The 14,816-nt window shown below is 43.3% G+C and overlaps 3 protein-coding genes across 4 annotated transcripts; 2 read left to right on the top strand and 1 right to left on the bottom strand.

Annotated features, from left to right (window-relative positions):
• Positions 1–3,610: 3,610 nt before the first annotated feature.
• cox4i1 (cytochrome c oxidase subunit 4I1) lies at positions 3,611–5,763 on the bottom strand. Of its 2 annotated transcripts, XM_080547058.1 has the most exons (5): positions 5,718–5,763; positions 4,981–5,057; positions 4,580–4,744; positions 4,230–4,361; positions 3,611–3,914 (listed from the first exon to the last, which is right to left on the bottom strand). In XM_080547058.1, the coding sequence occupies exons 2-5, from the start codon at positions 5,054–5,056 to the stop codon at positions 3,778–3,780; spliced, it is 510 nt and encodes a 169-aa protein (XP_080403184.1). In that variant the 5' UTR covers position 5,057; positions 5,718–5,763; the 3' UTR covers positions 3,611–3,777. The 2 variants fall into 2 exon arrangements, with proteins under 2 accessions (XP_080403184.1, XP_080403183.1); XM_080547057.1 differs by lacking the exon at positions 5,718–5,763 and having other exon boundaries at positions 4,981–5,078.
• Positions 5,764–6,173: 410 nt separating this feature from the next.
• Positions 6,174–8,185, top strand: emc8 (ER membrane protein complex subunit 8). Its single transcript, XM_080532387.1, has 5 exons — positions 6,174–6,554; positions 6,672–6,748; positions 6,866–6,935; positions 7,053–7,147; positions 7,530–8,185. Exons 1-5 carry the CDS (start codon positions 6,342–6,344, stop codon positions 7,687–7,689), a joined length of 615 nt encoding a protein of 204 aa, XP_080388513.1. The 5' UTR covers positions 6,174–6,341; the 3' UTR covers positions 7,690–8,185.
• Positions 8,186–9,076: 891 nt separating this feature from the next.
• On the top strand, positions 9,077–10,956 carry gins2 (GINS complex subunit 2; the record flags this gene model as incomplete). The annotated part of the gene is made up of 5 exons (XM_080538601.1): positions 9,077–9,166; positions 9,314–9,428; positions 9,670–9,769; positions 9,949–10,075; positions 10,828–10,956. 5 exons carry the CDS (start codon positions 9,077–9,079, stop codon positions 10,954–10,956), a joined length of 561 nt encoding a protein of 186 aa, XP_080394727.1.
• Positions 10,957–14,816: the final 3,860 nt, after the last annotated feature.

The following is a 14,816-nucleotide window of genomic DNA, read 5'->3' as shown; positions in this document are numbered from 1 at the left end:
GCCTTATCATAACATGTATTCTTACCAGTAGCAGCTAGTCAAAACCATATAATTTACTGCTTTTTATAAAGCGATAAAAGTAATATTGAGCAGAATTAAGTTCAGCCTACTGGTCCGGCCCTCCACAATAGTCCCGGTTTCTCATGTGGCCCATTGTGAAAATGAATTGCCCACCCCTGCCCTAATGAGACCTGGATTCATACATGTTGAAAAATTGAGTGCTAGATGGATTGAATTTGATTTTATTTATTTTTAAGAAGAAGAAAAAAAAAAATCCATATTAAAATGTATTTTTCACAAGTTGCCTACATGCAACATTCTGTCTTTACTATTTTCACATGAAATGACACACTGATTAAATCTAGGAGTTTGGATTACGGTTGGTTTACTGTGGGAATACAGCCATTCAAACATGTTATCGTTTGAAGCGATTAGAGAAATGTGAATCAACAGAGAGACATAGAACAGATTGTTTTAAGCAGCACATTTATGGGGCTTTTCCACTAGAGGGCTGACCCGGGTCAGCCCGGGCTGGCCTGCTTCTTTGGCGCTTTTCCATTTGTCGGCCTGGGTCGGTTCGGGTCGGTTCGGGTCGCTTCTTTAGCTACCCTTCGATACCAGGAACCAAATTGAGACCCGGAACCTTTTTGCCAGGCTGCGTGTGACATGTGACGCTGCACACCGTTGATTGGTCAATGGAAATCGTCACAACATCGTCATCGTTTGTGTTCGCTGTACACCTCTAACCGCCATCTTTAAATACCACATTCGCTCTTGGAAAATGTCACTACAGTTTCTGTAATAGCTTATTAATAAAGATTCGAAAAATTATGCTGACCATCGTATTATCTTAGTTTAATGTCATTTCAATGCATCATAGAACTTTTATTTACAACAAGCATAACAGAAAAATCGCTATTATGTGTTCCTCAGTCCAGCGCACTTCATCATCCCCCTTCTAAAACGGCCATCCCCCCTTTTCATCCTGTATGTCATTCTATCAATGAACATGGTATTACTGTTATTTCAACCCTTAAGACTCTTTCACATATAGTTCCCTATAATTTCCATGGAATCCCAAGGTGTGCCGACCAGGCGTTTTGTTCACTCATGAGCCAAATGCCGGTAGATTCGTGTCTTGCTCCCTTTAACACATGTCGGCGTTTCCCTGGTTGCGCGATCTACTAGAACTACTAGATCTACTAGAACTGAAAGCGGCAAGTAACAGGCAAGTAACATCTATATGCTGTATAAATAAATATATTTGACTACCAGCAAGACACCGGAGCACTCGTATCTATAACAAACGCAGAGATTGTATGAGCCCCGCCGTCAGTCCAATGGGAGCGTCGCTAATAGTACGCTAGTACTACATCGTAGTACTACATCGTAGTAATACATCGCTCCCTGTCTAACGTTATATATCTAACGTTACATGTTTTAAGGCTGATCTGTGCATGATAGTGCTGCATTTTGACATAATTCTTATCGCATTTCCCCCCGTTGAGCTGTATACCGGCACTTATTAAAGTGAAGTGCTCTTATGACACTTAACTCCTCCTACTGTCACCGCTCGTTCCTGGTCTGTTGTGTATAATGGAGAACGTATCTTACCCGTACCATACCAAACTTTTCAAATGCGTGCCGTGCTGAGCCGTACCGGTCTGGTCAATGGAAAAGCGCCATATGGCTCTGGAGAGAAACTCAGAACTACACAGATAAGTTAATTAGACAGATAAGATTGCCAGACTGTGTTTACCACCTCAAATTAATAAATTTATGCCCAGCCAAATCCATGTTTAGAGGTAGCTAACTAACATTACATTGTTCATACATCATACTGGTTCAGACTTTTATTCTGAAAAAAAAGGTTAAGACTTTTATTCTGAAAAAAAGGTTCAGACTTTTAGTCGGATTTTTTTTTTTTCAGACTTTTATTCAGATTTTTTTTCCAGACTTTTATTCAGATTTCTTTTTTCAGACTTTTATTCAGACATTTTTTAAGACTTTTATTCAGATGTTTTTTTCAGACTTTTATTCAGAACATTTTTTTTCAGACTTTTTTTCAGATGTTTTTTTCTGACTTTTATTCTTACATTTTTTTTTAAAGACTTTTATTCTGAAAACATTTTTTGCCACATTGTTTTTCTGGTTACGGGTGAACTCTGAACATGGGATGACGATGTTGTGACTATTTCCATTGACCAATCAATGGTCTGCAGCGTCACATGTCACACACAGCCTGGCAAAAAGTACCTCTCGCTACCCCTCTGAAACGAGAACGGCCCGGCTCGGTTGGCAGTGGAGAAAGCAAAAAAAACCGGGCTCACGCAGTACGGCACGGGTCGGCACGGTAGTGGAAAAGCGAAATTGAAAATAAAATTGTTGCCTTCAAAATAAAAGCAATGCAATTGTACTGGACGCATTGCCTACACTTATTTACATGTTATTTCTATTATTATGAAAAAACATTTTATTTTTATTGACCTCACACAGGGCCGGCCAGGGACAGTCATATGCACAATGCCCAGTTCTGGTCTAGGGTTAGGGTTAAAAACACTTCAGGTGCGCATTAGATTCGGATTCAGTTTAATTGTCATTATGGCATACAAGTAGGCTACAAAGACAACAAAACGCATTCGGCATCTAGCCAGATAGTCCAAAAGCCAAAAATGTGTGGACAGAGATATGTAGTGTACAGAGCATGGGCAAAGGTTGAGTTTAAGTCCTGAGTGGTATATGGGGGTGGGGGTGCAATGTTCATCCTGTTGGGGGCTGGCTTGGGAGGAGGGGATAGGGGTGGAACATGGAGTATAAATTATAAAGGGTTCACATTCTATTGTATAACTAGTTTATACATTTTAGCTTTTAGTTGTTTATTAAATATGTAAGTAACAGCCTATGTAAATATGTATGTAATATGTAAAGTGTTCTCTCAACCCTCTTAGAACTGGGCATCTCTGGCTCTGCACTATCCTGGTTTGCATCCTACCTGGACGATCGCTCTTCCTAGGTGACGTGGACCGATGTCCTCTCCACCAGCCCTCACCATTGGGGCCCCCCAGAGTTCTGTCCTAGGGCCCTTACGGTCTCTCTCTATACCAAATCTCTTAGCTCTGTAATTTCCTCAGTTTCTCCTACACTGGGCCCTTACCGTTCTCTCTCTATACCAAATCTCTTAGCTCTGTAATTTCCTCAGTTTCTCCTACACTGCTACGCAGATGACACTAAAATGATGACACTTCTCAGTGTGCGTGTCTTGCAGACATTTCGACATCAGCCCTACACCTCAAGCTCAATCTTAATAAGACTGAGCTGCTCTTCCTCTCTCAAAAGGAACAGCCTCTCCCTACTTGCAAGCAATGGTCAGCCCCCAAACCCCTGCACGATCACTCTGCTCTGCTCTTCCACCTCTGCTGACCGCCTGGCACCGCCGCCTCTACGTGGATACAGCAGTCACGCTACTCGGTCACAGCTTTTCACGGTACTGGCTTCCCACTGCTGGTGAGGCTGACTGATGGACAGATGATTCATTTACCTAGTCAAATGTCGTTTTTTGTCACTTTGGATACAGGCGTCTGCTAAATGGCAAAAAATGTGACACACAGTATTGGGTAAACATAGGAACTTTTATTCTTGTCTATAATACACGATAACCTTAAGAGGAAGGGGGTCTTCCAAAACGCAGCAACTGAGGTAATATGGACAATTGATAAATACAGACGTATTGGTATGTTTGTTTGTGAATGAGTGAGTCTGGTGGTCCTCTGGATGGGTTTACTTCTTCCACTTCTTGTTCTCGTAGTCCCAGTTGGAGGAGAAGCCCTCCACAGGGTTGATCCTCATGTCCAGCATCCTCTGCAGCTCCTTCTCTTTATACTCGGCCTCGAAGGTGTGGGGAACGGCACCGTACACTGCAAGAGGACAGAGACCGGGGGGGTTAGCCTCTGACTCAGATTCCTTTTTACCAACGAGTGTCTATTATGGCATAGCATGATGAATTAGCTATTCATTGTCATGGGCAATACAGTAGTAGGCCTAGTAATTGCAATGTGTCTTTTCATGTAAATGATGGTGACTTACACCACTGACAGGCAGGAGGACAGAGAGGGCAGACGTGCGCTGTGTGTAATGGACTACTGATTTCACTTATATTCAGGCCCTATCTTTTCTAATACCCTTGTTCATATCTCATATTGTACCTCATATGTTCATATTAGAAGACTTACCGAACTTCCTCTGCCATAAGACAACCAAGCCAGTTATGCCAAAGAAGAAGAGCATCCCTGCAACAACAGATTTCCACTCCGCTGATCCTTGGTTCATCTCAGCAAAGCTCTGTTTGAAGCTGATGCGGTACACTGAAAACACATTAAAAAAATGCATGGCATTAGATGATGTCATACAACAGCATTATGAAACAGGCTGGATTGCTTACCATATCACATCATTTAAGACATCGGTTTTCATTAACATGCTATTGTGCTGGACAGGCTCATTGAAATGCATGGAATGGTATCCTCTCATCTTTATTTTATTTTTTTGCGCTAAATCAACGAGAAAGGGTTAAATCACACACATCCAATCTTCTCGTCATTGGAGAGTGTGGCCCAGGATCCCTTCTCCTTCTCCTTGAGGGACGCCTGCTCTGGGCTCAGTTCTTGCACATACTGGATATCGGGCAGTGGGTTCTCCCGCCTGTCAAAGTAGGCCGGAAGAGCGTAGTCCTCCACCTTGGCAACCCCTGCATGGCAACACGCGTGGAACAAAACATGAATACATCTGGCAGTCCTACAGAGTAACCATTCTTTACGAGGGGGAAACTAATATTTCAATACATTCAGCAAATAATTGGGTGCATATTATATGATATATATATATATATATATATATATATATATATATATATATGGTGGTGGTGGTTTAACTAGTCAAGCTCCTCTGATATATCACTTACACTTATATCGCTATATCACTTACCATGTCCCCCACGTAGACACACAGATGTGGAGATGGCACGTTTGCCAACAAGGCTCAGGGTTCTGGCTGCCAGCATTCTGGTGGGAAACATTTGAAAAAGAAATGTCAAATCAAAACAATAAAACACAGGACAAAACATCTGTCAACTTAACCTCTCTAACAGTTTTGACTCCTCTTCATGATCATCTGAAATATCTGCATGTCCGTCAAGTAGCTACTAGGGATTGTAACAACTAGTCCTTTCAACGAATCCGAATTAGTTAATGAGTTAGTTGACCAGATAACAATGTTTCTGTGTGGACATGGCAGCAGGTCATCTGTAAGTCTAGCCATAACGCTTAACTCATCGATGCCTGCTGCACAAGGTCATTCCGGGACAAATAGCTAGCTGTAATACACACCCGGGGTTCTTTTTTTGCGCATCCGTACTGTTTTGATCTTAATTCAAAAGAGAAAATCGAAATAGTCACAAACAACAAAATAAGTCCCAAGATGTATAGTGCCTACAGGAAAGGGTCTCAGCCGGCTGGGTTAGCTAGGCTGGCTAGCATAGCACCAGTCTGCCTCGGCTCAATGTCACCTCTCTGTACTCGGTTCTATCAAACAACTCGACCACTACATGTGGACTGACATGAGGGCATGTAGAACATGAATAGCCCTAAATCCATACAGCGATATTATCATAGGACAACCCCAAACCAACCACCTTATAATCAAATAGAATAAACGTCTCGTACCTGATCTTCGTCTGCCGACGCTCCGAGACGCATAAAGGAAGTAGGACCGAGCGGAAACGCGTAGGCGGGGATGAGGGAACCAGGAAGGTCACTCGGTCATCCACCTCAAATGTTTTTAAACGATACGCTTTTTTTTTGCCGCAGTATTATATTCAGATTATAATGTTATTGGATAACAATAGTAGTACCAATAAGACATTTGGACTCAAAATAGAAAATAGAATGTCGACTTTTACGACAGTGTTGTGTGTGACGAAACTACCGTACATGTGCCACCATTTTGGCGCAGCACTGTCATTATTTGCAATCACAGATTGAATCCTGAGATGAACCAAAATGGTGTGAGATGCCTCCAATGTCACAAAACCTACCGCGTCCGTGTGCGCGCTTTACGGTACCGGTGCGAACTCTCATCAGCAGAAGAGAAGCAGCGTGAATGTCTGTTGTAGTGTCGTGGATACGGTACAGAATTACTGCTCGTGAAGAATCACGGTTCAATTATTTGTTTTCCAGAAATCTGAATATAGAGCATAGACCGTAGCTAAATAGAGTCTGTCAGCTGTTGCTGTACTACTAGTGTAGTTTAGCTCGCTAGCTAGTTTATCAATCAATTTGGCAATAAACATGCCTATTAAATTGACAACTCAGGCTTATTGCAAGATGCTTTTGCATGCTGCTAAATATCCTCACAGCGCCGTGAATGGATTACTAGTTGCTGAGAAGCAGAAAGAAAAGAAGAAAGAGGGCCACTCTGGTCCCATCCTCTGCGTGGACTGTGTCCCCCTCTTCCACGGTACACTTGCTTTAGCGCCGATGTTGGAGGTGGCTCTTACCCTGGTGAGTGGATGGACCACATTTATCTTTATTCACATTCGATGGGTTTTCTCTCTCATTCTGTCTTACCTGTCAGGCCATGACAGGTCCATGTGGGACTCAATTGTGTTCATCTTTCAGATTGATACGTGGTGCAAAGAGAACAAATACGTGATAGCTGGGTATTACCAAGCCAACGAGCGTACAAAGGACTTCAGGTAAACCTCGGGGTTTCAGGATGTTGATGCAGCAGCGTGCCATCTGTTTGATGGTCCCTGGACTCTGTGATGACTTGACACACATTGTGTTTTGTGTTGACCCCCCCCCCCCCACAGACCCAACCAGGTTGCTGAGAAAGTTGCGGCTAGGATTTCAGAGAACTTCAGTGAAGCAGCAATGATAATGGTACGTCTCTCACCTTGGACCCGTGTTTAATGAAGCAAAAACTGCATGAATGTCACTCACAGGACGAGCCCCTTGTGACCACTGTGCCTCAGGTCTGTCTGTGTGTGTGTTCCTCAGGTGGACAACAGCAGGTTGACCATGAGCTGCTATGAACCCATCGTAGCCATCTATGACCACCACGAAAACAAGTGGAGATGCAGGGATGTAAATGCGTAAGTGTTCCTGAGCAGTTAACCCTGTTATGACAGGTCTCCAATGTTACACATTGGCTAGCCATATCATGTCCAGCACAAGAGAATACAACTTTTGGGCTTATCAACAGCTAAACTGCATATATTGATGTTAATAATCAACACTGCACTGTTAGTCTAGTGTATTGCAACACTTCTGCGGTCTTATACTTGTGCAATCATCATTTCCCCATTGGTGTCCTGTTCTCACATGCTGATTCACATTGAAGATATGCTATGCTAAATATCAATGCGAGTGAAAAAGAACTCGGTGTGAAAGGGCACATGCAGTCTTATTCTGTGGTTGTAGGTCTGCGATTTGAGGCCTTGAGCTGAAGAGGTGAAATGCTGGTTTGTATTCTAGGGACTGCTTCGAGGACTGGTGTGAGGCCCAGAAGATCACATCTGCTCTGCTGGAGGGCAGGAACTATGAGAGCTTGATTGACTTCGACAATCACCTGGACGACCTCAGGAACGACTGGACCAACCCTGAGATCAACAAGTCTGTGTTGCATCTGTGCTAAAGACCCCCCAGCCCCCCCCCCCCCCCCCCCATCCCAGGAGTGACTGCACTCAACAAAGACATTGCTGCCAATACAGCATGCATCATGCTGCTACTACTACTGTAGCACCAGAATGCTGAATACCTAGTCTTTGTTCCCAGTGAAATGCTCTCAAAGTGAAGAGAGAGCATGGAGCACGGACTACAGTAGTACACCTTTAAGGGCAAACGGGAAACCGGCTCCATTGGGATCGTCCTACCCACTGTAGACGGGAATTGAGGTTATCGAGACCTCTGTGTCATAAAATGCAACTTCTGACTACTTTTCTTCTTTTTATTCAGGCAACGGTTTGTGTATGCTCATAGATATTGAAGATGTGCTGTACGTGTAATTTTAAATGATAGAATGACATAAATGTTATTTCTTTTTAATATTTTAGATTTTTCAGAATTGCTAGCCTTACAGAAATGAGTTAATGCTAAGTTATTGTTCAGACATTGGACTTGTTTAAATATTGTGCTACTTAATAATATGTCATTTATTTCACATACTAAGTCTTAATGTTTATTCTCAAAGAAAAACGTATTTTCTCTGTTTTTCTTTCGAGTTAACTTTAGTATTTATTTGTTAGAAGATAATTGGATTATTCCTTCCTTTATTTAATTGCTGAGTTATATCTTGCTATGGCACAGGTAATAAACTGTTTGGATATAAATATCTCCGCAATGACCATATGATTAATGATAATAACTAAATATATGAGGTTTTAAATAAATAAATGAGTTAAATACCTGTAGAACCATTTTTGAGGTCTTGATATAACATTTTGTACAAAAATTGTTTGAACTGAATGTACAAATAAAACATAACTTTTGACATAAACTTTGTCTCTTTTTTCCTGGACATGCATCCCCACCACCTCTAGACTTGATGATATAATAATATTTTTAAAAAAAACTATTTGTATAGCACTTTTCCTGCAAACGTTGCAGCTACCTTGTATACATACAATGGACACCAATCTTGATACAGACCTTGCCTGCATGAACTTTACTGGATGGGTGTAAGCATGTTACATTTAATACAGTTCCATCACCATGGGTTAAGCTGATTATCACCGGAACACATTCAGGGGGCAGTTCTCAGTAACCTGCAACCCCCCCCCCCCCCCCCCCCCCTCATTTTCACCAGCAGACCACCTGTCCTGTCTAATCTGAGGGGGATGGGGCGACCAAGGCTTCTCTGTGTTCTGGAGGTAAATAACGCCCTCTGGTGGCGACTGTGGTATATCCTTTTTTAGCAGAGAGGAGGAGGGACTTCCGCGGTCCCGTGACACGTCTCTGATGAATACTACGCGGGAAGTGTTTGTCCTAGCGCTGCAGACACAATCGTTTAAAATAAGGATACAATGGATCCTTCTGAAGTCGAATTCCTTGCAGAGAAGGAGAAGGTGAAGATTATCCCGAATTTTAGTCTCGACAAAATCTACTTGATCGGGGTGAGTTGGCATGCTAAACTTGACGTGTGTGTCTGTGTTACCAACTTTCCCACCAGCGTTAGCAGGCATGAATACAACACAACACATTTCACGAGATATCTAGACAGAGAAGTCGAATTAAGACATGGATTTGTTGTTCATCATCAGGGCGACCTCGGTCCGTTTAACCCCGGGTTACCTGTGGACGTGCCCGTATGGTTGGCCCTCAACCTGAAACAGAGACAGAAATGCAGGATTGTCCCTCCGGAGTGGATGGATGTGGGTGAGTAAAGGGAATCTAGCCATCTGTCTCAATGAGGATTTATCTGTTTCATACTGTCTCATTAAAAATACCTTTTATATGGAAGAGTGATTGCTTCATACGGCAACGGCACATTTCTGGTCTGGCTTGATCAGATTTAGCGCCAGCTGCAACAAGCAATGCTATGTAGGTGATAAGACGAATTGAACGGCACAAACCTGATCTCTAACTAGGACGGTGGGAACTTTTCAATTGTGTCCAGATAAACTGGAGGAGATCAGAGAGCTGGAGCGTAAGGAAGACACGTTCACTCCTGCTCCCAGTCCTTACTACATGGAGCTGACCAAGCTGCTGCTGAACCAGTGAGTATCAACACCTCCACCAACTCTACCATGTACAATAGCACAGCCCAGGGAGAGGGTGTGTAGACTCAGGGTTAGATTAGCCACTTCAGACTGTTTTAGATGTAGCCTTGATCTGAACACCAGACATTCTACACGTGGGGAGATGTTGTTTACATGTCATGCCTGTGCCTCTGCAGCGCGTCTGATAACATTCCTAAGGCGGATGAGATCCGGACGCTGGTGAAGGACATCTGGGACACGCGCATCGCCAAGTTGCGCCTCTCCGCAGACAGCTTCATCAGCCAGCAAGAGGCTCACGCTAAGGTTACTATACATCAACACTACTGCTTGGCCGCACACACCCCTGGGGGGTATTCCATCAATGTCGCTAAAGGACAATCCAGGCTTATTTTGAGTCTCTTTTTAAAGAAATATAAATATTGCGGGATTTATAAAAATAAGCCTGGATTTTCCTGTAGCGATGTTGATGGAATTACCCCCACTGGTCAATGTGAACTCTCAATTACCCTTTGTACGACTGTTGTTTACAACCACTGCCTTTGCGCATACTTTATCTCTACACATTGCACATACCTCTTTATAATTTAACCTCTATTTATACATCTGTATGTACCATACTGTACATAGCTACCTTACCCTATTTGCATTTCTGGTTAGATGCTAAACTGCATTTCGTTGTCTGGTACTTGTACTCTGCAATGACAACAAAATTGAATCTAATCTAATCGGGGTGTGGCAGGGGGTGCACAATCGATTTTATTTAGTAAGGGTGTGGTCCTAAAGCAATTATGGTCCTAAGAGAGTGGCTGGTTTATTCGTTGTCAATATACATTATTCTGATAAAATACGATTGTAAAATACGATTGTGGAAGTGACATTGTGACTGAAGACAATTATTTCTTGACAGATTACTAAATTCACAGTTTGGACTTGTTTATATGGATGCATCCTGTGTAGGACAGCTCTTTTGCGTTCTCACAGGATGACGTATGGATCTTTTTCCATTGACTCTCTCTATCTTCTCCTCTTTTTTTTTCTTTTTTTTTTCACTCTAGCTGGACAACCTGACTCTGATGGAGATTAACACTACGCGTGCGTTCCTGCTCAACTCTCTCAACTGCATGTACAAGCTGCGCTCCAACCTACAGCCAGGCTCCAGCAGGGGCAAGGCCCAAGACTACTGACCCCCCCCCCCCGCCCTCCATCTATATGGCCCAGATCAGGGCCCAAGATTTCCCCTTTCCCCTGCTGTCCCCAAGCTGGAGCAGGATGAGAACCAGATATACTGACCAAATGTTAGCACATATTAGGCTGGTTTCATGGACGCAAGTTAAGACTAATCCTAGACTAAAAAGCATCCTCAATGGAGATTTTCCATTGCGAGTGTGATTTAATCCTGGATTAGGCTTAAGCCTGGTCTGTGAAACCAGCCCATAATGTGTTGTCCTGTTAAACATCAGACCGGTTATCCCCAATTCACACTAGATGTACTGGGCACGCCGGGGGTGGCTGTGGCGCAGGAGGTAGAGCCGCCGTCTAATCATCGCAAGGTTGGCAGATCGGCAGTTCGAGCCCCGGCTGGCCACATGTTGAAGTGTCCTTGGGCAAGACACTGAACCCCAAATTGCTCCCAGTGAGCGGGCCGGCGCCTTGCATGGTAGCTTACCGCCATTGGTGTGTGAATGTGTGTGTGAATGGGTGAATGAGAGGCCGTTGTAAAGCGCTTTGGATAAAGGCGCTATATAAGTCAGTCCATTTACCTGGTTACATATCTAGCGTAGTTGCTTTAATGGTGCTGGATAAGGAGAGCTACACGTAGACAATGCTGGGCAGTGTTCAGTTTCCTTTTCCGTTGACACACACGCACGCACACCAAACTGATTGAGAGAATGTCAAGAGTGTGCAAAGTTGTCACCAAAGCTAAAGGTGGCTATATTTTTATAATAAAACATATTCTGGTTGCTTTGGAAGGTTGTAACATTGTCATATTTTACAATATGTGTTTCTCAATAAAACAATTGATCTATTTTCTAAAGATTTGACAGGCCTGGCAGAACATCACCAGAGAAGATACCTGAGGGGTATTCCATCAACGTCGCTAAAGGAAAATCTAGACTTATTTATTTATTTTGTTCTCGCCACCCTGAAATAGGGGGACTATGCATAAAAAGTGATTTAATTTGTTTGATTTAAAATCCAAACGTTTGGTGTGTAGAGCTGAAAAAAAACAACAACTTTATTCTCCCATTATTTACAGTGTGTATAAGAAGATTGATTTTATAACAGGCTTCTGGATATGAATGAATACATTCTAAAGAAACGTGTTGAACCAGGAAGAGGACTTTATCAGGGAACTTATGATTATAACAGGTTTGACTGTCATTGGGTGTGGTCCCATTGTGCTTTAAAGAGACCATTGCCAAGAAAACACTTGTCTCATGCCTAAATGATTACCCACTTGTTGCTCTGACCTCTGTCATGAAATGCCTGGAAAAACTGGTTATATTATTAATAAAACGTAACATCCCTGCTACCACGGACCCATTACAGTTTGCACACTGTTCAAATAGATCTGTTGACGATGCCATCTCACTTGCTCTGCATACTGCCCTAGTACACCTTGATAAGAAAAATTCATATGTCAGATTGTTGTTATTGCTATTGATTATAGCTCTGCCTTCAATACGATTGTACCATCTAAACTGGTGTTGAAAATCAGGGGTCTTGGTCAGGGCAATTCCATCTGCAACTGGCTATTTGATTTTCTAACAGGCAGGGCAGGCCCCAGTCTGTGCGTATAGGAGAAACACTCATCCAAATTAACCACCAGGACTGGCACGCCCCATGCCCTCAGTCCTCTATTGTCCAGTTTGTTCACTTATGACTGTACTGCCAAACATGAAAATAACGTAATCTTAACATTTGCTGATGACACCACAGTGATTGGACTTATAAGCGACGAGAGGGCCTATAGGACAGAAATTTAAGATCTAACCCTATGGTGCCAAAATAACAACCTCTCTCTAAACACCAGAAGAAGTCATTGTTGATTTTAGAAAGTCCAGCACCAATCACATTCCCATTTCCATCAATGGGTCTTATGTAGCTATTGTAAATCGTTTCAAATTCCTGGGCATACACATCACAGACACACTCTCATGGTCCCTGAACACCAAACATATCCTCAAGAAAGCTCAGCAGAGATTGTACTTTCTGAGGCACCTCAAGAGATTTGGCCTGGGCACCAAATCTCTTGTGAACTTCTATCGCAGCACCATAGAAGCTGTTCTGACAGGATGCATCACAGAGTGGTTCGGCAACCTGACCGCCCAGGACTGTCGACGCTTACAGAGGACAGTGAAGACTGCAGACAAAATAATCAACACAGAACTGCCACAACTCAATAACATCTACAACACCCGCTGTATAAAGAAAGCTCAAAACATAATTAAAGACACCAGCCACCCTGCCTATGCACTATTCACACTCCTCCCATCCTGAAAACGCTATAGAAGTATCAATTCACACACCACCCGCCTCAGAAATAGTTTCTTCCCACAAGGAAGTTAGGCTGTTAGGTTGCTGAACAGCTGAACCATGCGCACTGCACTTGGCACTTTACACTTTAGAACTCTGGTTCTTTGTTATGACAATAGAGATCTTTATTCCTCTGACAACCTTGGCCTCCTGAGAACTAATTCCACTACAACCTCACAGGGGCTAACAGGAGTCGACAGAGATCACCACCTAGTCCTAGTCCTCGATCAAGCAGCTCCATTGCACTGTTCTACTGCTGCTGAACCAGTCAAAGACCCAGGAAATCATCGTGGACTTCAGGAGGAAAAAATCTGAGGTCCAGCCCCTGCTCGTCGATGGAGGGAGCGTGGAGAGAGTCTCAACCCTCCGATTCCTGGGGGTGCACATACAGGATGACCTGTCCTGGAAGACCAACACAGCAGCCATCATCAAGAAGGCACAACAGCGGCTCTACTTCCTGAGAGTCCTCAGGAAATACCACCTCAAACAGGAGCTGCTTGTGACCTTCTACCGCTGCACAGTGGAGAGCATCCTCACCTACTGCATCTGCGTGTGGTTCTCCAGCTGCACAGCCGCAGAGAGGAAAGCGCTACAGAGAGTCGTGAGATCGGCCCAGAAGATCATCGGCGCCCCCCTCCCCTCTCTGGAAGAGCTGTACAACACACGCTGCCTCAGGAAGGCCTCCAAGATCTCCAGAGACCCATCCCACCCTGGGAACGAACACTTTGTTCGGCTGCCCTCGGGCAGGCGGTTCAGGACCATGTCCGCAAGGACAAATAGACTAAAGCTCAGCTTCTACCCTAGGGCCATTCAGGCCCTGAACACAGCAAAGACCTAGGTTCTAGGCCCTGGACAATCTAGACAATTTGATGGCAGCTACTAGATTGTAATCAAGTGCAATACTGAAACACAACTGTGAACATTTCAAACCTGCAAACTGCGACACTTTAAATGAATGTGCAATAATACTATGTGCAATATGACAACCCTCGGGTACATAAGGTTCGGAGATAGGGAATGTTAGGATATTTTATAGCATAGCATAGAGTACAGCACAGTGTTTTTATTTGTATAGTATAGTATAGTGGATAGTGTATATAGCCTTTATTTATGTAAACCAGCTCTTTTTCCCTTCTTGTTTTTAGTTTTTTTTCCTAGCACCAGGGGAGCCCCCCCTCCCAAATTTCGTTGTATGGTACCTGTACTATATAAATGACAATAAAGACCATTCATTCATTCATACTGTTTGAGGGGAGAGGCTGATGATTGTGTGGACCACAGAACAGGTAGAAATGTACTGACGACAGGTGAGAAAACTGCAGAGAATAACTAATGTAACAACACTAAAGAGTCTTGAATTTGAATTGATTTATTTGGACAGTGTAAGACAATAATATCAACTTAATTTCTAACCAGTCCCTGCAAATATTATCTTTGTCTTAAGAACCTGTTTGTCTCCTCAGAGACCCAGACCCAGCAGCCTTCCAGAACACCATTGGATAACAAT

The sequence above is a fragment of the Nansenia antarctica genome (assembly GCF_963989245.1).
Source record: "Nansenia antarctica genome assembly, chromosome: 1".
In the NCBI taxonomy this organism is placed as follows: Eukaryota; Metazoa; Chordata; class Actinopteri; order Argentiniformes; family Microstomatidae; genus Nansenia; species Nansenia antarctica.
The sequence above is the reverse complement of the archived record's forward strand: the minus strand, read 5'-3'. Positions and strand labels throughout refer to the sequence as shown.